Here is a 15,025-nt window from a genome sequence, read left to right on the forward strand (position 1 = left end):
TCTTTGTCTGTTCTATCTATTTAGAATGAAAATTCTTTGGACAGGAACTCTCTCTAACTGTGCATTTATATAGCACCTGGTAAACTGGGGCTACTGCAATAATAATCATTAATAATAATTAATGATCGTATGGGAAAATTCTTAAGAAAGGCCATTCTCATGACATTCTCAGTTTAGTATTTTTAGATTCCAGAGATTCAGATAAGTATTCAAATGCTTCCTTTTCTGAATGGATTGTCTGAATATATTTAATTCCAAAACATGCACACCAGACAACGGTCCACTATATTGTAAAAAGACTTTTACATAGGGGTTAATCCTACCATCTTTATTAAACCTGCACACCTCAGAGCCCACATAAATGTAAAGGCAGGGATTAGTGCATAACATTTAAACTGTAAAATGTTTGCATGGAGAATTATTTAATGGTTTATGTTTTATAGTAGTTTGGCTTTGGTTGTGTGACCCCATTTCAATTTGTCTGTTGCCTCTTCTTCTCTTTCTCATCCCCAGTGACCACAATCTTTCTGAATTCAACTGTGAACATCACTTCTAGAGAGGCGATACCAAAATCAATATTCATTTCACAGTTTAGACCCTTTACTCAGTTTTTCGCCGCTTCTCCCTTTGCATCCTCCATAGTGTCCTTCAGCTTAGCGTATCCAAACAAATGCCTCTTTGTTAAGAGCATCCTTAGACAAAACTCTAGCACCTCCATAACAAGCTCAGAATAAAATGGAATTGCTGCATACTAAGGTCTTGATTCTTCTGCCATTGCAGCGAAAACTCCTATTGATTACAGTGAAAGCACAATTGGGGCCTTAAAATTTAACATATTTTAGATGTGTGTGAATGCTATAGGTTTCTCCAGGTTTGGGATTTCTTGAGCTGTGCTGTGTTCTTTCCGAAAAGATTCATTGAGTTAGACAGGTCAAGTTCCTGTGGGTGCAGTATATGCCATACACTGGAAATTAAAGACCAGAAAATTAGCAGGGTTTGTTGTGTTACAAAGCTGTAGGCTTTTTTATCATTATGCTCATAGAAAAATGTATTGCACTAATGGAACACAACATTATGTTCCAAGTTGTATTTATGCTTGCAAGTAATGAGTACACTTCAGTTAAGCTTGCTTGGCAACAAACTTACCAGTTTTTCACCTTGACTTTATTTGATATGTACAAGGTGTGCTTTAAAGATAATGCCCTAGAATTGCCAAATGAGCGACTTTAGTCATGGCAGTCCTCACATGGGTAAATGTGATGCTGTGCAATTGGGAAATGGGAGGAAATCCCAGGAGACAGATCTTTTGGCATTCCAGATATGCCAAAAATTGTCCGTGTCCCACCAATAGAAACCAACAAAAGTTTTTTTTAAAAAGGCAAGACTGGGAAAAAATTAAATAAAACCTAGTATATGAGCAGAACTAATATTAGTTTCCTGATAGGTGTAGATAGGCAAATAGAGTACTGGATCAGCTCAGGCATTGCCTGAAGAAACAAAAAGAAAATCTTCAATGCTCCTGTGCAAATTGAGGACACTAACAATAGGAATCTTTAGAACGTAAAAGCCGATTTGGGGGGAATCAATTAATACTTTTTTTAATGGAAGTTCACATGGAATTAAAATTTGGGTAACCTGCAAGCCACAACGCCTGTGTCTCTAATGGGTAGTGTAATGATTGTTGATTTCAGTTTGTATTAGTCCTGCCTAGTCTCTTTCGGCGTTCCAGTTTCAGCTAATGGAAATCAAGTCCATTATGGTAAGCGTCGGAAGCAAGTACATTAATAGTGGCATTGATATTAATTCAGATTGTAAACAATTCAGAACTGTTACCAGTACATGCCATATTGTGCCATCTTATCTGCTGCTTTCATAGGACTATTCCTTTCATAGCTTTTTAAAATACAGAACACTGACTGCCACACCGTTTTCTGCGTTGGTAAACAAAACTATTTGCAAATTCTGTTGTGCTCCCCACATCAACCCTTTACACCTTTTTTGTGTGTAGCTGCAAACACTTTTCAAGCCAGCAATGCCACCTACATTCATTACAATGCAGTTCTTGCGCTTTACTTCAAAAAAAGTTTAGCAAGGGGGAGATGTGGGGAAGAATGTAATGTAAGAGGTAGAAAGAAAATGAGCTTATTTATACAGTAACACGTGTGTTAAAGCAATGCCTCCTTTCCTTGGCTATACACTGCCGCATTTTCTCTCTCACACACATATACACACACACTCTTTTTAACTGTGCTTTGTCAGAATTAATGAGAAAAGTTCCCTTGCCCTAGGGGTAATTAGTGTCCTTGGAGTTAAATAAGCTAATACTTAGACACCTCTGGCACAGGCAATTATGTTTGTGTATTGAATAATTGATTCAAAGAGGGGGGGAAGGGGCTGCTAATCAGATCTGAGCATAATGAATTGATTTAATTAACAGGGGAATCTGAGGGTCCCTGGGAAATGTGTGCATTTATTCAGCAGCAAGAGAGTGCAAAGCACATAAATTGAGAGGAGAGAGAGAAGCAGGCAGGCAGGCAGCAAGTGCTTTTGCGTTCAGCGATAGGTTCGCATTTTTCCTCCCCCTACCTCTGAATATAATTTTAGATTTAGAGTGAAATAAAGAGAAAAGCACTTTGGAAGCCTGGAAAGCTCTGCAGTAGCGACAGCAAAAGAGGGGGGTTATGAGCTATCACCTGCAATTACATTAAAACAAAATTTTTGACTGTGCTCGCTGGGAAGGCGCTGGAGAACCGGCCCTCGATTTTGCCTTTCTTACCCTTTTAAAATTATTATTATTTATTTCTGAACTGGCATTTGAGTTGGAGGGGGGAGATTGCTTTTGCACTAGCAAAGCTCTTCAGTGCTGCTGCTGCATGTAATTCTAGCTCGGTGCAATCTAGGTTAAAAGTCGTGCAACTGTAGCTAGCTGGGGGGGAGAAAAACAGGGAGGACGATCCGGGTGCATTTTTCGCTCGGCAGCGCTTTGCAAACACTCTCCGGTCCTCCGTCCCTTTCCCCTCCCTGGAGCGAAGGAGCAGAGGCGGCGGCTGGAGGGAGAGAGGACGCCAGAGACGGAGCGGCGGACGCAGCTGCTGCCCGCGCCCCCCGGGACAATGGTGCTGGACAAGGAGGACGGTAGGTAGGAAGCCGAGATCACGCCAGAGCGCGCTCGCCCGGCGCCTGTCCTCTCCCGTGGCTGCGGCCGGATAGGCAGCGCGAGCTGCAGGAGGAGGAGGGAGGCAGCTGCTGTGTGTGTGTGTGTGGAGCAGGGGCATTTCTGCAAGTGCATGTCACCGTTACTGTACAAATCGGAGCATGCTGGCTCGTGTGTGTGTATGGAGGGGTGTCTAAGGGAGGGCTTGGATGACTGCCTCGCTAAACTCCATCGGATTCGTCGGATATTTACTTCCCCAGCTCTCCTTTAATAAGAACCGATTTCTTCCCCACTCACGTTATTTTTTGCTCTCATTAGCAAACGGAATGTTCTCTTCACTAGATCTTTCGGGCCTGGATTAGGTTTCCTGCCTCTTTAAATCCATTAGTTTTAGTATTTTCTATTCTCCCAGCATGTCCACTGTCTGTTATCTCCTATTGTCGTGTTTACCCTCTTGCCTATTCCACCCTCATGCACCTCCCTCCCCTCCCCAGCTCCCTCCCCCTTTATGGCTCTAAACCTGCTATTAATGACTAAGAGCTCACAGCTTTGCTAAACTGCTTCACAAAGGGCGCCTTGGCTTATTGTGGAGAAGGATTTACTTTTTAAATGAGGCTGGGAAGGAAAGGGGGTGTGTGTATGTGGAAATGAGAGAGCTGACTGCATGCAAGTTTAGATCAACCATGTGCTTATTGTCAAGACTTGCTAGAAATTCATTTGGATTCACTTGGGAGCTGGGAGGGAGGCAGGGTTGGAGGCAGGATTTACAGGCTATGTAAGCTAATTTAAAGGGAAATTAATTCTGGCGTGTAAAGTATTAAGAACTGCTGAGGAGAAAAGAAAAAGACTGGTGGTAACTCTCCAAAATAGCCTCCTGCATCCTGACGAAGCATAGACAGCGAGAAATAAGGTGCTGTTGGAAGTGGTTTTTGTAATTTGGGGCCCGGGTGAATGGAGAGGATAACTCGGACCTCTGTCATCCACTAGTCTGCAGTCTTAGCTGTCAAATTTGGCAGTCCAGAGTTATTTGCTGCAGAGTGCTGTGGTAATGGTTTTTGTTGAGCTAAAAACAATCCTTACAGGCTTGATGTAGCAACACACTTACAAACTCTTGCTAGGCTTATCCTACTGAGGCATTTGAATCCCCCACCCCAATCTTTGAAACTTATTTACAAAGCACCAGTGAGTACTGAAAGCATGATCACCTGCTGTTATGCATGGCGATTGCTTCTTCCAGTGTTCCCCATAAGAGTTCATCATATTGACTTTTTTATTCTTTTACAATCATTCTATTCTAGTGTCATTTTCTCCATAATTGAAAAGACTGTTTCATTGTCAGCATGATTGCCTGTCAGAAACGAACGTATATATGCCTAGACACCACTGATTCTGGCAGTATTTTGCTGTCCTTTTTCTGTACAACTGTGTTTTCAAATAGTGGCCTCTGCCTTAGGGATGAGCACATGGGTGGCTACTGGGTCAAGGCAAGGGTAATCTTATACCCTCTTCATCGGCATAGGCAAAGCCCGGGGAAAGAAGTCTGTGCAGCTCAGAAAATGGTCCTTTCCTCCTAATCCTTATTGGGGAAAATTGCGGTAACACAACACTGATATTTTTAATTGATCTCCTTCATCTGCTGATACCATTTTCCCACCCTTTCATCTCCTGCCAAACTATGCCAGTAATATTCTGTACGGGAATAGGAGTGTTACAGAGATAACTGTCGTTTGAGGACACAGATGAGGGAATATGCTGTTGGATCAAAGTCCTGTTGCCAGTTCAGAACTGCATGACATCTTGGTGCATATAACTGTGTCACTGGCCATGAGGTCAGGTGGCATTAGCTTGTCATCATCATACCAGCTTCAGTTACATTGCAAACTGCAAAGCCTCACTTTGGTAGTGTTGCAGTGAATGCTATATGTTATGTGCCTGTATAAATTACCATAAAATTCTCTCCCCTGGTGGATGGGGGGTTTAATTTGGAAAGGTGACTACCAGAATAAAAGAGACAGCGGGAAGTGTCCTTTCCCTCTCAATCTTGGAGTATCTGCCCCTGCAAGGTGAGAGCCTGCTTGACACACACCTTAATGGAATCAGTTGAGGAATGAGGAAAAATCATATGCCTGCTTGTGTGCTCCACCTGTGTGGGAGGGGGTCGAATCTCTAACAGCTAGAAGGTTAAATGCACACTGGGGCTCAGAAGGGTGTGTGGGGAGGGAGCTGAATGCCAAATTAAATTGCGGACTTAGAGGCCTTTATAGTATTCTAGTTTGACAGAGTCCTCTGAAGTAAACTAATGCAGTGTTAGTAATGGGGTGTATAAAAGTCAAAAGTGTCTGGGGGGGGGGAGTAAAGGGGAGAGAACTTCATCTAAATGATACATGGGGCTAACTAATAGTCAGTACAGTTAAGCAAGGTTAATTCTTTTCTGGTAGTGCTCATGTGCGATAGGGTTTGTAGTTCCATCTGAGTTCATTTTTGTGGGTAAGCTACAATGGGCGATCCCTGAAACTTAAGTTGTTACAGTGCAAATTTTGTTTGACTAGAGGGAAAAAGATTGCCTTTTTACTTTCAGCATGAAAGTCCTCCAGTAATAATAATAAACTACGCAACGTCTTAATCTCCCTTAACTTTTTGCCAAAGGGTGCCTGCCAACCCATATCTGTTTAAATCTGATTGACGGGTTAACAGCAGGATGCTGCCTCTGCTGCTGAAGTAAGGGAAGCAGGTGAGCTGTGAGGAAAGACTGAGATCTAAAGAGGGTTTGCTAATGGGGGTATTTGGGTTCTTTCAAGTATTGCAGACAGACTCGTTAAACATAAGGAGCTCAGGGCTGGAATGATGATGGTGTAAGGAAGTGAAACTAGAACCATTGATTATCCAGACAGTTCTCAACAGCCCTCATTCCAGGAGCTCTCGTGAACGGCGATATAAAAGGAAATAATGGGGATGGTGGTGAAGGTAAGGAGGAAATTAGAATGAGATGTACTTAAAAAGAAGAATAGTAAGAAACCCCTTATGTGGAGATCAGAGTAACAAACTGTAGTAATGTCTGTGAATCTTCAAAACTGTTGATAGTGTAGTTATGCTAGAGGAGAAATTATGCCTGTTAAGTGTCAGAGGAATTAGGGACAGAAGGCGAGATTAAGAGAAGAAACTATTTTATGAGGAGGTTATTTTATGCTTTCCTTTCTCTTTCTGCCTGACTTGGATGGAGCTCCAGTTGCCTGATCCGGTGTGAATGTTAAAAAGGATCCTGGATCTGCACAGGTTATAAATGGACTAAAATGGAGGCTATCACTAGCTATACCAGTTGCTTGTCTTAAAAGACCTTGTTAGTGAAAATGGGTCTGTTCTATTAATGCAAGCAGGTCTCTTTCTGGGGACAGGTCTGTTTTTTGTTTTTGTTTTGTTTAGGATTTTTAGAAGGTTGAAAAACAAAGTTGCAGATCACAGATACCCAATTCACTTTTTTGTTTTTTTGTAGGGTCATTTTTAATCTTAAAAAGCTAGCTGTTCTGCATAAGAAGGCACTGTGAAAGTTTAATGAATGCTGCTGAAATCAGGAATTGTTTAAGTTCCACATTCCTCCAGCAGTCTTGGGGCATTGCAGAAAGCTCACATCCTCTTAGGTAGAAGTTGCATCCCTGAGAGCTAGTTGTCCAGCCGTATTGTTGTTTTGGAGGAGATTGCTCTCCTAGCCTCAGGGTACGTGTTGCAATGAAGGCTTCAGGGGAGTATGCAAGCCTTAGGGTGACACCGTCACCATCACACAGGGTCTAATAATCAGTTTGCTGCCTAGTAAGTGGAAAGCTGCCTTGACGCAAACACTTCTTGGTGTCAATATGGGCAACAGAAAAACAATACTACTTTCGTAAGGGCTCTGCAAATATCATTGTGGGTAAAGGGGGAGAGTACAAAAATAGTCAGGTTCCTGACTTGAGGTATTGCGGCACTATGTCAAGTTATGTCTGTAAAGTAGCATCGGTTCATATGTTTGAAGTGACACAATATAACCCAACTGATAGAACACAATGTAATACTAGGAAATATTTAAAAATGAAAACTTATCCAAGTGTTTTCCCAAAATGAATCTTCAGAGCTGAAGTTAAAGAACATCATTCTGAGCCAAAATCTGTAGAGACTTGCACCTGTGCAATTCTGGTGTGTTAGCCACAGCTGAATTTGGCCCTCTAGGTCTCTTTCTTTTTGACTTGCACAAACAAACCAGCCCAGTGTCCAATACGATAATTACATAGCTCAGGATTATTATAGATATTCCTCAAATCTATAATTACTGCCAATGCTTTGACAGTGGAGAGCAGAACTTCTGCTAAAAAGAACCCATCAGTAAGCGGATCTCAAATATCGTGACCAGTTCCAATGATTGGCTTAATTGTAGCTGATTCTGTTAAATTACTAGTAAAGTGTTTTAAGGGTTACAGGAGATGTGTATATATATTTTTTTTACTGGTGTCTGAAATGAGTGAGTGTGTGAGGAATGTTTAATGCAAGAATTATTAGTTTGCAAAAGGGAATCCAAGTGATTGGATGTGTAGAAGTAATGCAGGAATAAAATGGATACTGGTACAGCGCTACATGTTAATGCATAATATTTTGACAGCTACATAATCAGTCTGTAGGTATATTTACCAAAAAAAGGGCAACAGTAATACATATAGCAGCTATTTAATGTAGACAAGAAGCTTAAACATCATGTAATTACCAAAATAGCTACTTTAAAGATACTCTTTACAAAGATGGAAAAAAATATTGCCCCAAAATAGATGCTTTGGGGTAGGAAAAAAGTGTCAGAAGTAAGGTGTTGTGATCCAAAAACACTGGAATATGTTTTCTAATAAAGGTTAGCAATATATTAGAGGAAATATTACAGTATTTACCTATGCTAGATTAGAAATTCATACTTTTCTCTTAGTTAAACATTTTTGAACAAACACCAGCAAGCATTAGTTACCACATCTTTGGCCTGCAGTCCCCTTCCTTTTTAATTTACAGTAGCTAAAATAAATGATCACTTAGCTGTTGCACTCTTACCCTAAAATACAATTTCAATCCTTGCAAACTATATTAAAAGGAGAAGAATAGAAGTTTTAAGTACTGGATGAAAATGATTCTATGCAAAATGATATATTTAACATCAAATATGTTCAAGGACTGTTAGGATTAAGTATTCAAAATGAAGGGGGAAGGAAAAAGCCATTTGAGCTGAGGATAAGGAATCTAATTAAAAATAGGTATTAAGGATATATAACTTGAGCCTGCTATCATCTTTTAAAAGAGTACCATTGTATCAGTTGTAAAGGGGAGGGAGAAATATCATTAAAATGAGAATAAAATGTTTTCTGGGATTAAAAATACCCCGATGCCTGAAATTGTAGATCGCGCTTGGTATTGAAGGACCTCATCCTGTAATCTTGATTGACACGATTGAAGACAATGGGCTGCTTGTGAGAGCAAGGCCTACTCATGTGAGGAAAGATGGAAGATTGCCCTTCCCCAAGCGTGTTGGTTTATATTCCAGTGTTAGTAGAATTAACTGCAACAACGATGTCTCTGAGCAAATGAGCAAGGACTAATATTGCACTCAATTTGTAGAAATTGTTGTACTATTTGAAATGTTGCATGATGTACTGAAATTCACAAAGTGTATTTTAGAAATTTCCTAAGTGTGCATGGAAAAACAAGGTCAAAATGAGCTTTGAGAAGTGTTACATCAAGCTCTAAACCGTGACACATCTGCGAAATAGAGTTAATAATGGAAGAAGCCAGTGTGGCAGGGCTATGATCTTAGAATCTATGCAGGGAATTTTAGGTTTTAGTAGGGAAAGGGAGAGTCCCTAACCCATTAGAAGCTACAGGACAGTTTCAAATGACACTTCAAGTTTTAAATGAGCAAAGCAGGGAAGGGGGGAGGGAATGCTTTGGAGACAGATCTCTATCTAGAGATCGGCGAAAGTAAAACACAGTTGTATAAGATGCAGTACGTAAATATAAATATTGAAAGAGTATGTTGTGTGTGAAAATTGATCGGTGATAACGAACAGCATGAAAAAGAGGCAAAGTTAGTAATGTTTGAAACACTAAAGATACTCGGTAGCTAGTAAAACTAAATGTACAGATACTGGACTGCAGGTGGTGCTGCTGAGCTAGAAAGGCTGAAATTCACCATTAAATCCTGTCAGAAGAGTAAGAGGGGGTCCCTGGGAAATGCGTGCGTTTATTCAGGAGCAAGTGGGCAAAGCGCACCAATTGAGAGACAGAGGCAGCAGTAGCCGGTCTTAGATATATTCCCCTCTCTCTGAATATAATTTGAGATTTAGATTAATCTTAAATCCAAGGGAAAACACTTTGTAAGGGTTGAAAGCTGTGTAGTTGCAACAGCCAGGGTTATGAGCTATCAAATGCAATTACATTAACACAGATTATACTGTGCAAATTGAGCCATTTAGAAGGTGAGAACCAAAGAAACAGCTCCGATCCCCCTTTTTTTTCTAAATTGCAGTTTTAGTTCCTTGCAATTCTGAGGTACAAAAGTAGGTGAGACTGCTTTTGTATCTGCAAAGTGCTTCATTTCTGAATGTAATTCTAACTGAGTGCAATCTAGGTTAAAAGCTGGACAACTGGGTAATTAGAGCTCACTGGCTGCTAAAGGACGATCAGCTGTGCTGTGGCTCATCTGTGATCCCAGAGACTAGTTCTCTTCTTCCCTGAGTGAAGGCTGCTGGAGACACAGCATCTGCACCCGGACTCCTCTTGATCCCTGAGATGATGGTGCTGGACAAGGAGGACGGTAGGTGGGCTAAGATTCCTTAAGCGTGTACACAGTGTATGCCGTACGGGGTTACATGTAAGTAAATGGCTCTGACACACATGTATAGTGTGCATGTTTGGGTGTTCTGCCTTCACCCTTTGATTATTTTTTTCCCCCCTGTGCCAGTAACAGGGGAAATTCGCTTTTTATCTTAGTTTTCCCCAGGCTTTGCTGACAAGTCAGCTAGCCCACAAGTGTTTACTTCAGGCTCTGTTTGCTGAAGGACATGTGGCAGAAACAGTTTATTTTTTTTATTCATTTGGATTTTTCTTCCCAGCAAATGACAACATGACTCTATTTTACCCATCTTAGCTTGTTTATTTTAGTAGCTTTTATTTTTGCATCTAATTTTGATGCTTCCTTTCCCACATCTTTTTTTAATTTACATGTTTAATTATTTATATATATATATATATATATATATATTACTTACTGCTCTTCTTTATAGCTATAAACATAATGACAATAAGCTAATAGGCCTGCTAAACTGCTCTGGCAAAGAATCATTGGTTTATTGTGAGAATTTATTCTCTAAATGGGAGAGGTGGTGCTACTGTAGGAAGGTAACTTAATGAATGAAGCTGAAGGAGAGAGTGACTGTTTGTAAGTTTGGGTGCTGGCGTGTGCTTCCATTATTTTTAAAGCTAGCTGTCCTTATGAAGGAAGGAGCAGTGAAGCAATCTAGGGAAGAGTCAAAGATTACGCTGAGGCCCTGTTATCTAGTAGTTAGAGCATGAGACTAGGAGTCAGGGAACCTGTGTCTTCCTCATGTGAATGCCATTTGCCCTTGGGCAAGCAACTTAACTGCTCTGTCACTGGTAGTTTCTAGGATGAATATGGTAAGTTTGACCACAAGTTTTCTGATGAGAAAACAAACATTGCTTTGTGACCTGTGTGACAAACATTTTGAGGGTGCTACCATAATGTTAATGGCAAAGCTAAATATTGGGAATTGCCATTTTCTTTAAAAGAAGGCTATTCTGACCTTTAGATAGGTGTGAACACTCGTTCTTTTATATTCATTTTCTAACTTCATTGCGTTGTGTCTGCCAGTATATGCTGCTGGATAGTATGGATTCTGGTAGCCTTTAGCATATCCATGCATGTGAAAAGATCTAACAGCTGAAAAGTTAGACACTGGTGTCATTTGGAGGCAGAATGAAGGTACTGAATTTCCATGGGTTTACAGACTGGAGAAAATTTGGAAGGATGTTTAGTATGCCTGGAACCCTGTGAATTTAAACGTTTTGACACCCAGTAATAGCAATATTGCTATTAGATGTGTCTCAGTTCTTGACAAAAAGAGGAATTGTTTTCCCCTGTCAAAATTGATGCTAATCACATAACACTAATAGTACTTAAAACTAAGTAATTCAAATACCAGGTTGAAAGGGGAGGATTTCCTCCTATGCTTTCTTCTAGTATTGAAATGGATTTTGTGTAGTGGGAAATATTTGGAATAGGAAGAGCCTTAGTATTAAAAAGTAACCCACATCTGGTGGTTTCTAACCAGTAGGTTTCATAATTGCTACATTGAGGTTTTCCAACATTAAAATAACCATAAGAATTCTGCTCAGATATTATATCAGACCTGTAGCTTTGCTTATAGTGGACTTTTTTCAGGTATCTGGAGGACCATCATCAGTAGATATAATATATTTTACACGATCAGTGCGCTCTAACTTATTTGCAAGTTCAGAGAACCTTAGTCTAGTTTTATGGAGTGGAACACAAGTACATTGCCTAACCTTGGATTGACCTGCAGGTTGTGGTGAATAAAATTTGGATGGATTTTTTTTTCCCACCAAGACTTTTCCTCTTTATTTAAAAAAAAATTAAAAAAAACCTCTTATTGCCATTCTCCTCAGTTCTATGAAATTCATAAAGTGTTAACTCTGAATTGACAGTCATGGTGTCTTATTTACAGATTTCATGTCTGGAATGCATAACCAGTTTTACCAATACGGTAGCAGTCAATTTGGCTTCCTGAAATTTCCAAATAACCTGACCTAGAAGATAGAAATTTCGATTTCTATTGAGTTGTCTGACTGGTTTCCTTGTCGACTTATTAGAGCTTAGAAAATGAAGTAGATAAAAGCATCTGTTACAAATCTTCTCCAGCAACTTTGCAGATGACTCTACGGTGGCTAAAAGAAGTATTAAGTGGTTGCATATTGCTTATGCTGAAAAAACAAATGAAGGTCTCTGGATTTCAAAGGCTCTGAAGCAGCTCAGCTCTCAAAGGTGTTCTGTTGCTTTTTTGGCTGTGTAAGTTGAATCTAGTGAGTTTATTTTATTAGAAGCATAAGGCTACTCTGTAATCTTCCTCTGAATAAGACATATTTGGCTGGCTGACCTTATTTCCTATTGGGCCACAAGTTGTGTACTGCTTTTTTTTAAACAAAAACCGTTTCTACCACATTTTAAAATCCTCCTTTGCAGTTCATGCTTGCACTCAGAATTATAATCTGTGATGATGGAACAATATGAACAGAGCAGAACAGCCAAAATTAAATTCTTCAGTTTGAGGAAGTGCTGTTACCTGTGTAAAAGCAAAAATGCATCATGTAGAGATCACATTTTCAAGTGTAATGCGCGAATAACACTCAAAGCAAAACAAAAATTCAGTGTTTGTAATAGCAATTAGGAAAATACTGCTGCTTATTCCAGCTGTAATCTTTGCTAACAGTGAAGTGCAGCCTAGCTAGTAGTATGTATGGCATGAAGCACACTAACAGAAATCATAATTCTTTTATTACAAAAAATGCAACTTTTTTTCCCACCTAAATTGTGCTGTTAACTACTCAGTGTCTTAGACCCAGCTTATTGAACAACTTGTTACTGCCCTCTTCACATGTACGAAGGCACTGATCAGAATGTGTTTTATATCCCAAAGCTGGTACAGCCAACAGTGCATACAAACATGGATCTTGCGAGTTAAAAATAGAACCTGAATCAATTAAATGTGGCAAAAGAATAAGTAATATGAATACCAGGTGGGAGAGTTCCAGCAAATGTTATGGGCGTCTTGGATGAAGACTTGATATTTAGAGGGTGACCCCAAAATATGGGTACCAAGGACGGACGTGGGTGTGAGCTTGCAAAAAGAAGCTGCACATCAGTATGAAGTATTTAGGGCAATGAATATTGGAGAATCTGAAACGAGATCAGCTGCTCTAGTGGTAAACAATGGAGACTTCTGAAAAAGGAGGTAATATTGAGGCACCAGGAAAAAAAAAACAAGCGGATTGGAAGATGGTTGGAATAATTTAACTTGGAGAGAACCAGTGTACGCTCCAGGGCTGCAGTCTTCTATGCAGTTAATCCATGCATTTCTGAAAGGTTGTTTAGCAAATGGATTTGTATTAACTGATTTGATGTGAGTTGAAACAGCAGGTAATAATCAAACAGCATGCATCGGGCTGTGGGGGAAGGAGTAATATGGGGAGACTTAACCTTAAAATACAGGACTCCATGAAATAGGGCCACAAAACAGCATTTCTCTCATCTATATTTAATAGCAGGAAGTTCTCACTTATCCACTTAAAAGTATCACTTACACAACATGGTAAATGAAGGCAAAGCCACTTGGAGAAAAAGGAAGAAGGACCAGATCTAGATAAAGATGGATTAAATACCATCAATGTTGATTGCTAGGTGGTTATAAAGTGTGAATAAAAGCGATGGGTCCAAACAGAATCCTGTGTCATGGTAAGTCAGGAGAACAAAGATATTTTTTCCCTTCTTCCAACCACAAACCCAATGACAAGAATGATCAGTGAGAGATGACTCCAGCCATGAGATCGGGGCCCATGCATTCGTCTTATAAATGAATGTTAGATGCCGCATGCAAATCTAGCAAGATCAAGATGTGCCATTTTACTCAATGTATAGAACCACTTACAAGATCATTATAGACTTCTAATAAGGTAGTTATAGAATGAACACAAGCCTAAACGTGAAATAGTGCTACCTCTGGAAGAAAAAATATCCAGTGGCTGTTTGTCAGAATTTGGGGCGGGGTTGTGTGTGTGTGAGATTTTTTTTAAATCAACAGATATTATAGATGTTTGTAAACATTTTTTAGTTTATTTTTAAATTTTCAGTTCTACAAAATTATGGGGGGTGTCAGTCATACAGCAATTACTGAATGGCAGCAGACACTGATTTCAAAAAAGTTAAAATTTTATAAACATTAAAACACAAATTGTCAACAGCACATGTCAAAACATACAAATATCTTGAAATCGTACTGAGTTCATTTTTCTTACTTTACCTATCTGTCAACTTAGGGTTTTATCAATGGAAATATTTTTCAGTGGTATTTGTTTGTATGGTGAAATCAACATTTACCAGTAAAAATATAATCTTTCCAAGACCACCTATACGTTGCTGATTTTAAAAAAGGAAATGGCAAATTGATCAGACATGTGCTGCAGAGCGAAGCGAGGAGTAATGGGGAAAATAGATGACACCTGGCAAGGGCAGAGAGTCATTTTCTTCTAATACTGAATATGGAACTTTATTAGAAATCAGGAAAACTATTTTATTCTGAAAGCTGTTTTTTTTCCCTCTGCTTTTGCTGAGAAGCTTCTCCAAGACCTGTCAGGCTTCCTGCACGTCCTCCTAGAAGTCACCTTATTCAAAGAATGAAAAACTTCTGTTGCTGAGAACTGGTTATATAACCCAACCGATTAAGGAAATGTATATAGTTGGGGCCAATCATGCAACCTACTGCATAAGCGTAATTGCTGTGGATTCTGTTTAGAGTCACAAAAGGGAAATGTTTGAGATTGTACCTGGTACAGGAAGTGTGAAATTGGTGGTATAGCTGGAAGTGGGGGCTCAGAAAGAAAAGGTTAAGAATCCCTGCCCTAAAGCTTAGCTGCTTCAAATCTTGTGGGATTGCACATTTAGAACAGTCATTCTTGGGGCACTTGACTGAAAAGATGACTCTCAAATATTATCCCTATCTCTTCAGTATTGCTGAAAGGGTTAGGCTGAACATTTAGATGAGTTCTTAGTTTAATGAAACT

At 39.7% G+C, this 15,025-nt stretch overlaps 1 protein-coding gene across 3 annotated transcripts in view; it reads left to right on the forward strand.

The window, feature by feature from the left end:
• The first annotated feature begins 2,493 nt into the window (after window positions 1-2,493).
• The window catches only part of LMO1 (LIM domain only 1), a 75,656-nt gene continuing 63,124 nt past the window's right edge, over window positions 2,494-15,025 (forward strand). The window contains exon 1 of one of the 3 annotated variants that reach the window (XM_045016220.1): window positions 2,494-3,135. In XM_045016220.1, the coding sequence (XP_044872155.1) occupies window positions 3,114-3,135 (22 nt within the window). In that variant the 5' untranslated portion in view covers window positions 2,494-3,113. Of the gene's footprint in view, window positions 3,136-9,390; window positions 9,969-9,991; window positions 10,026-15,025 lie in introns of those variants that run through there. The other 2 variants (XM_045016219.1, XM_045016221.1) reach the window with 2 other exon arrangements.

The sequence above is a fragment of the Mauremys mutica genome, chromosome 4 (assembly GCF_020497125.1).
Source record: "Mauremys mutica isolate MM-2020 ecotype Southern chromosome 4, ASM2049712v1, whole genome shotgun sequence".
Lineage (NCBI taxonomy): Eukaryota > Metazoa > Chordata > Testudines > Geoemydidae > Mauremys > Mauremys mutica.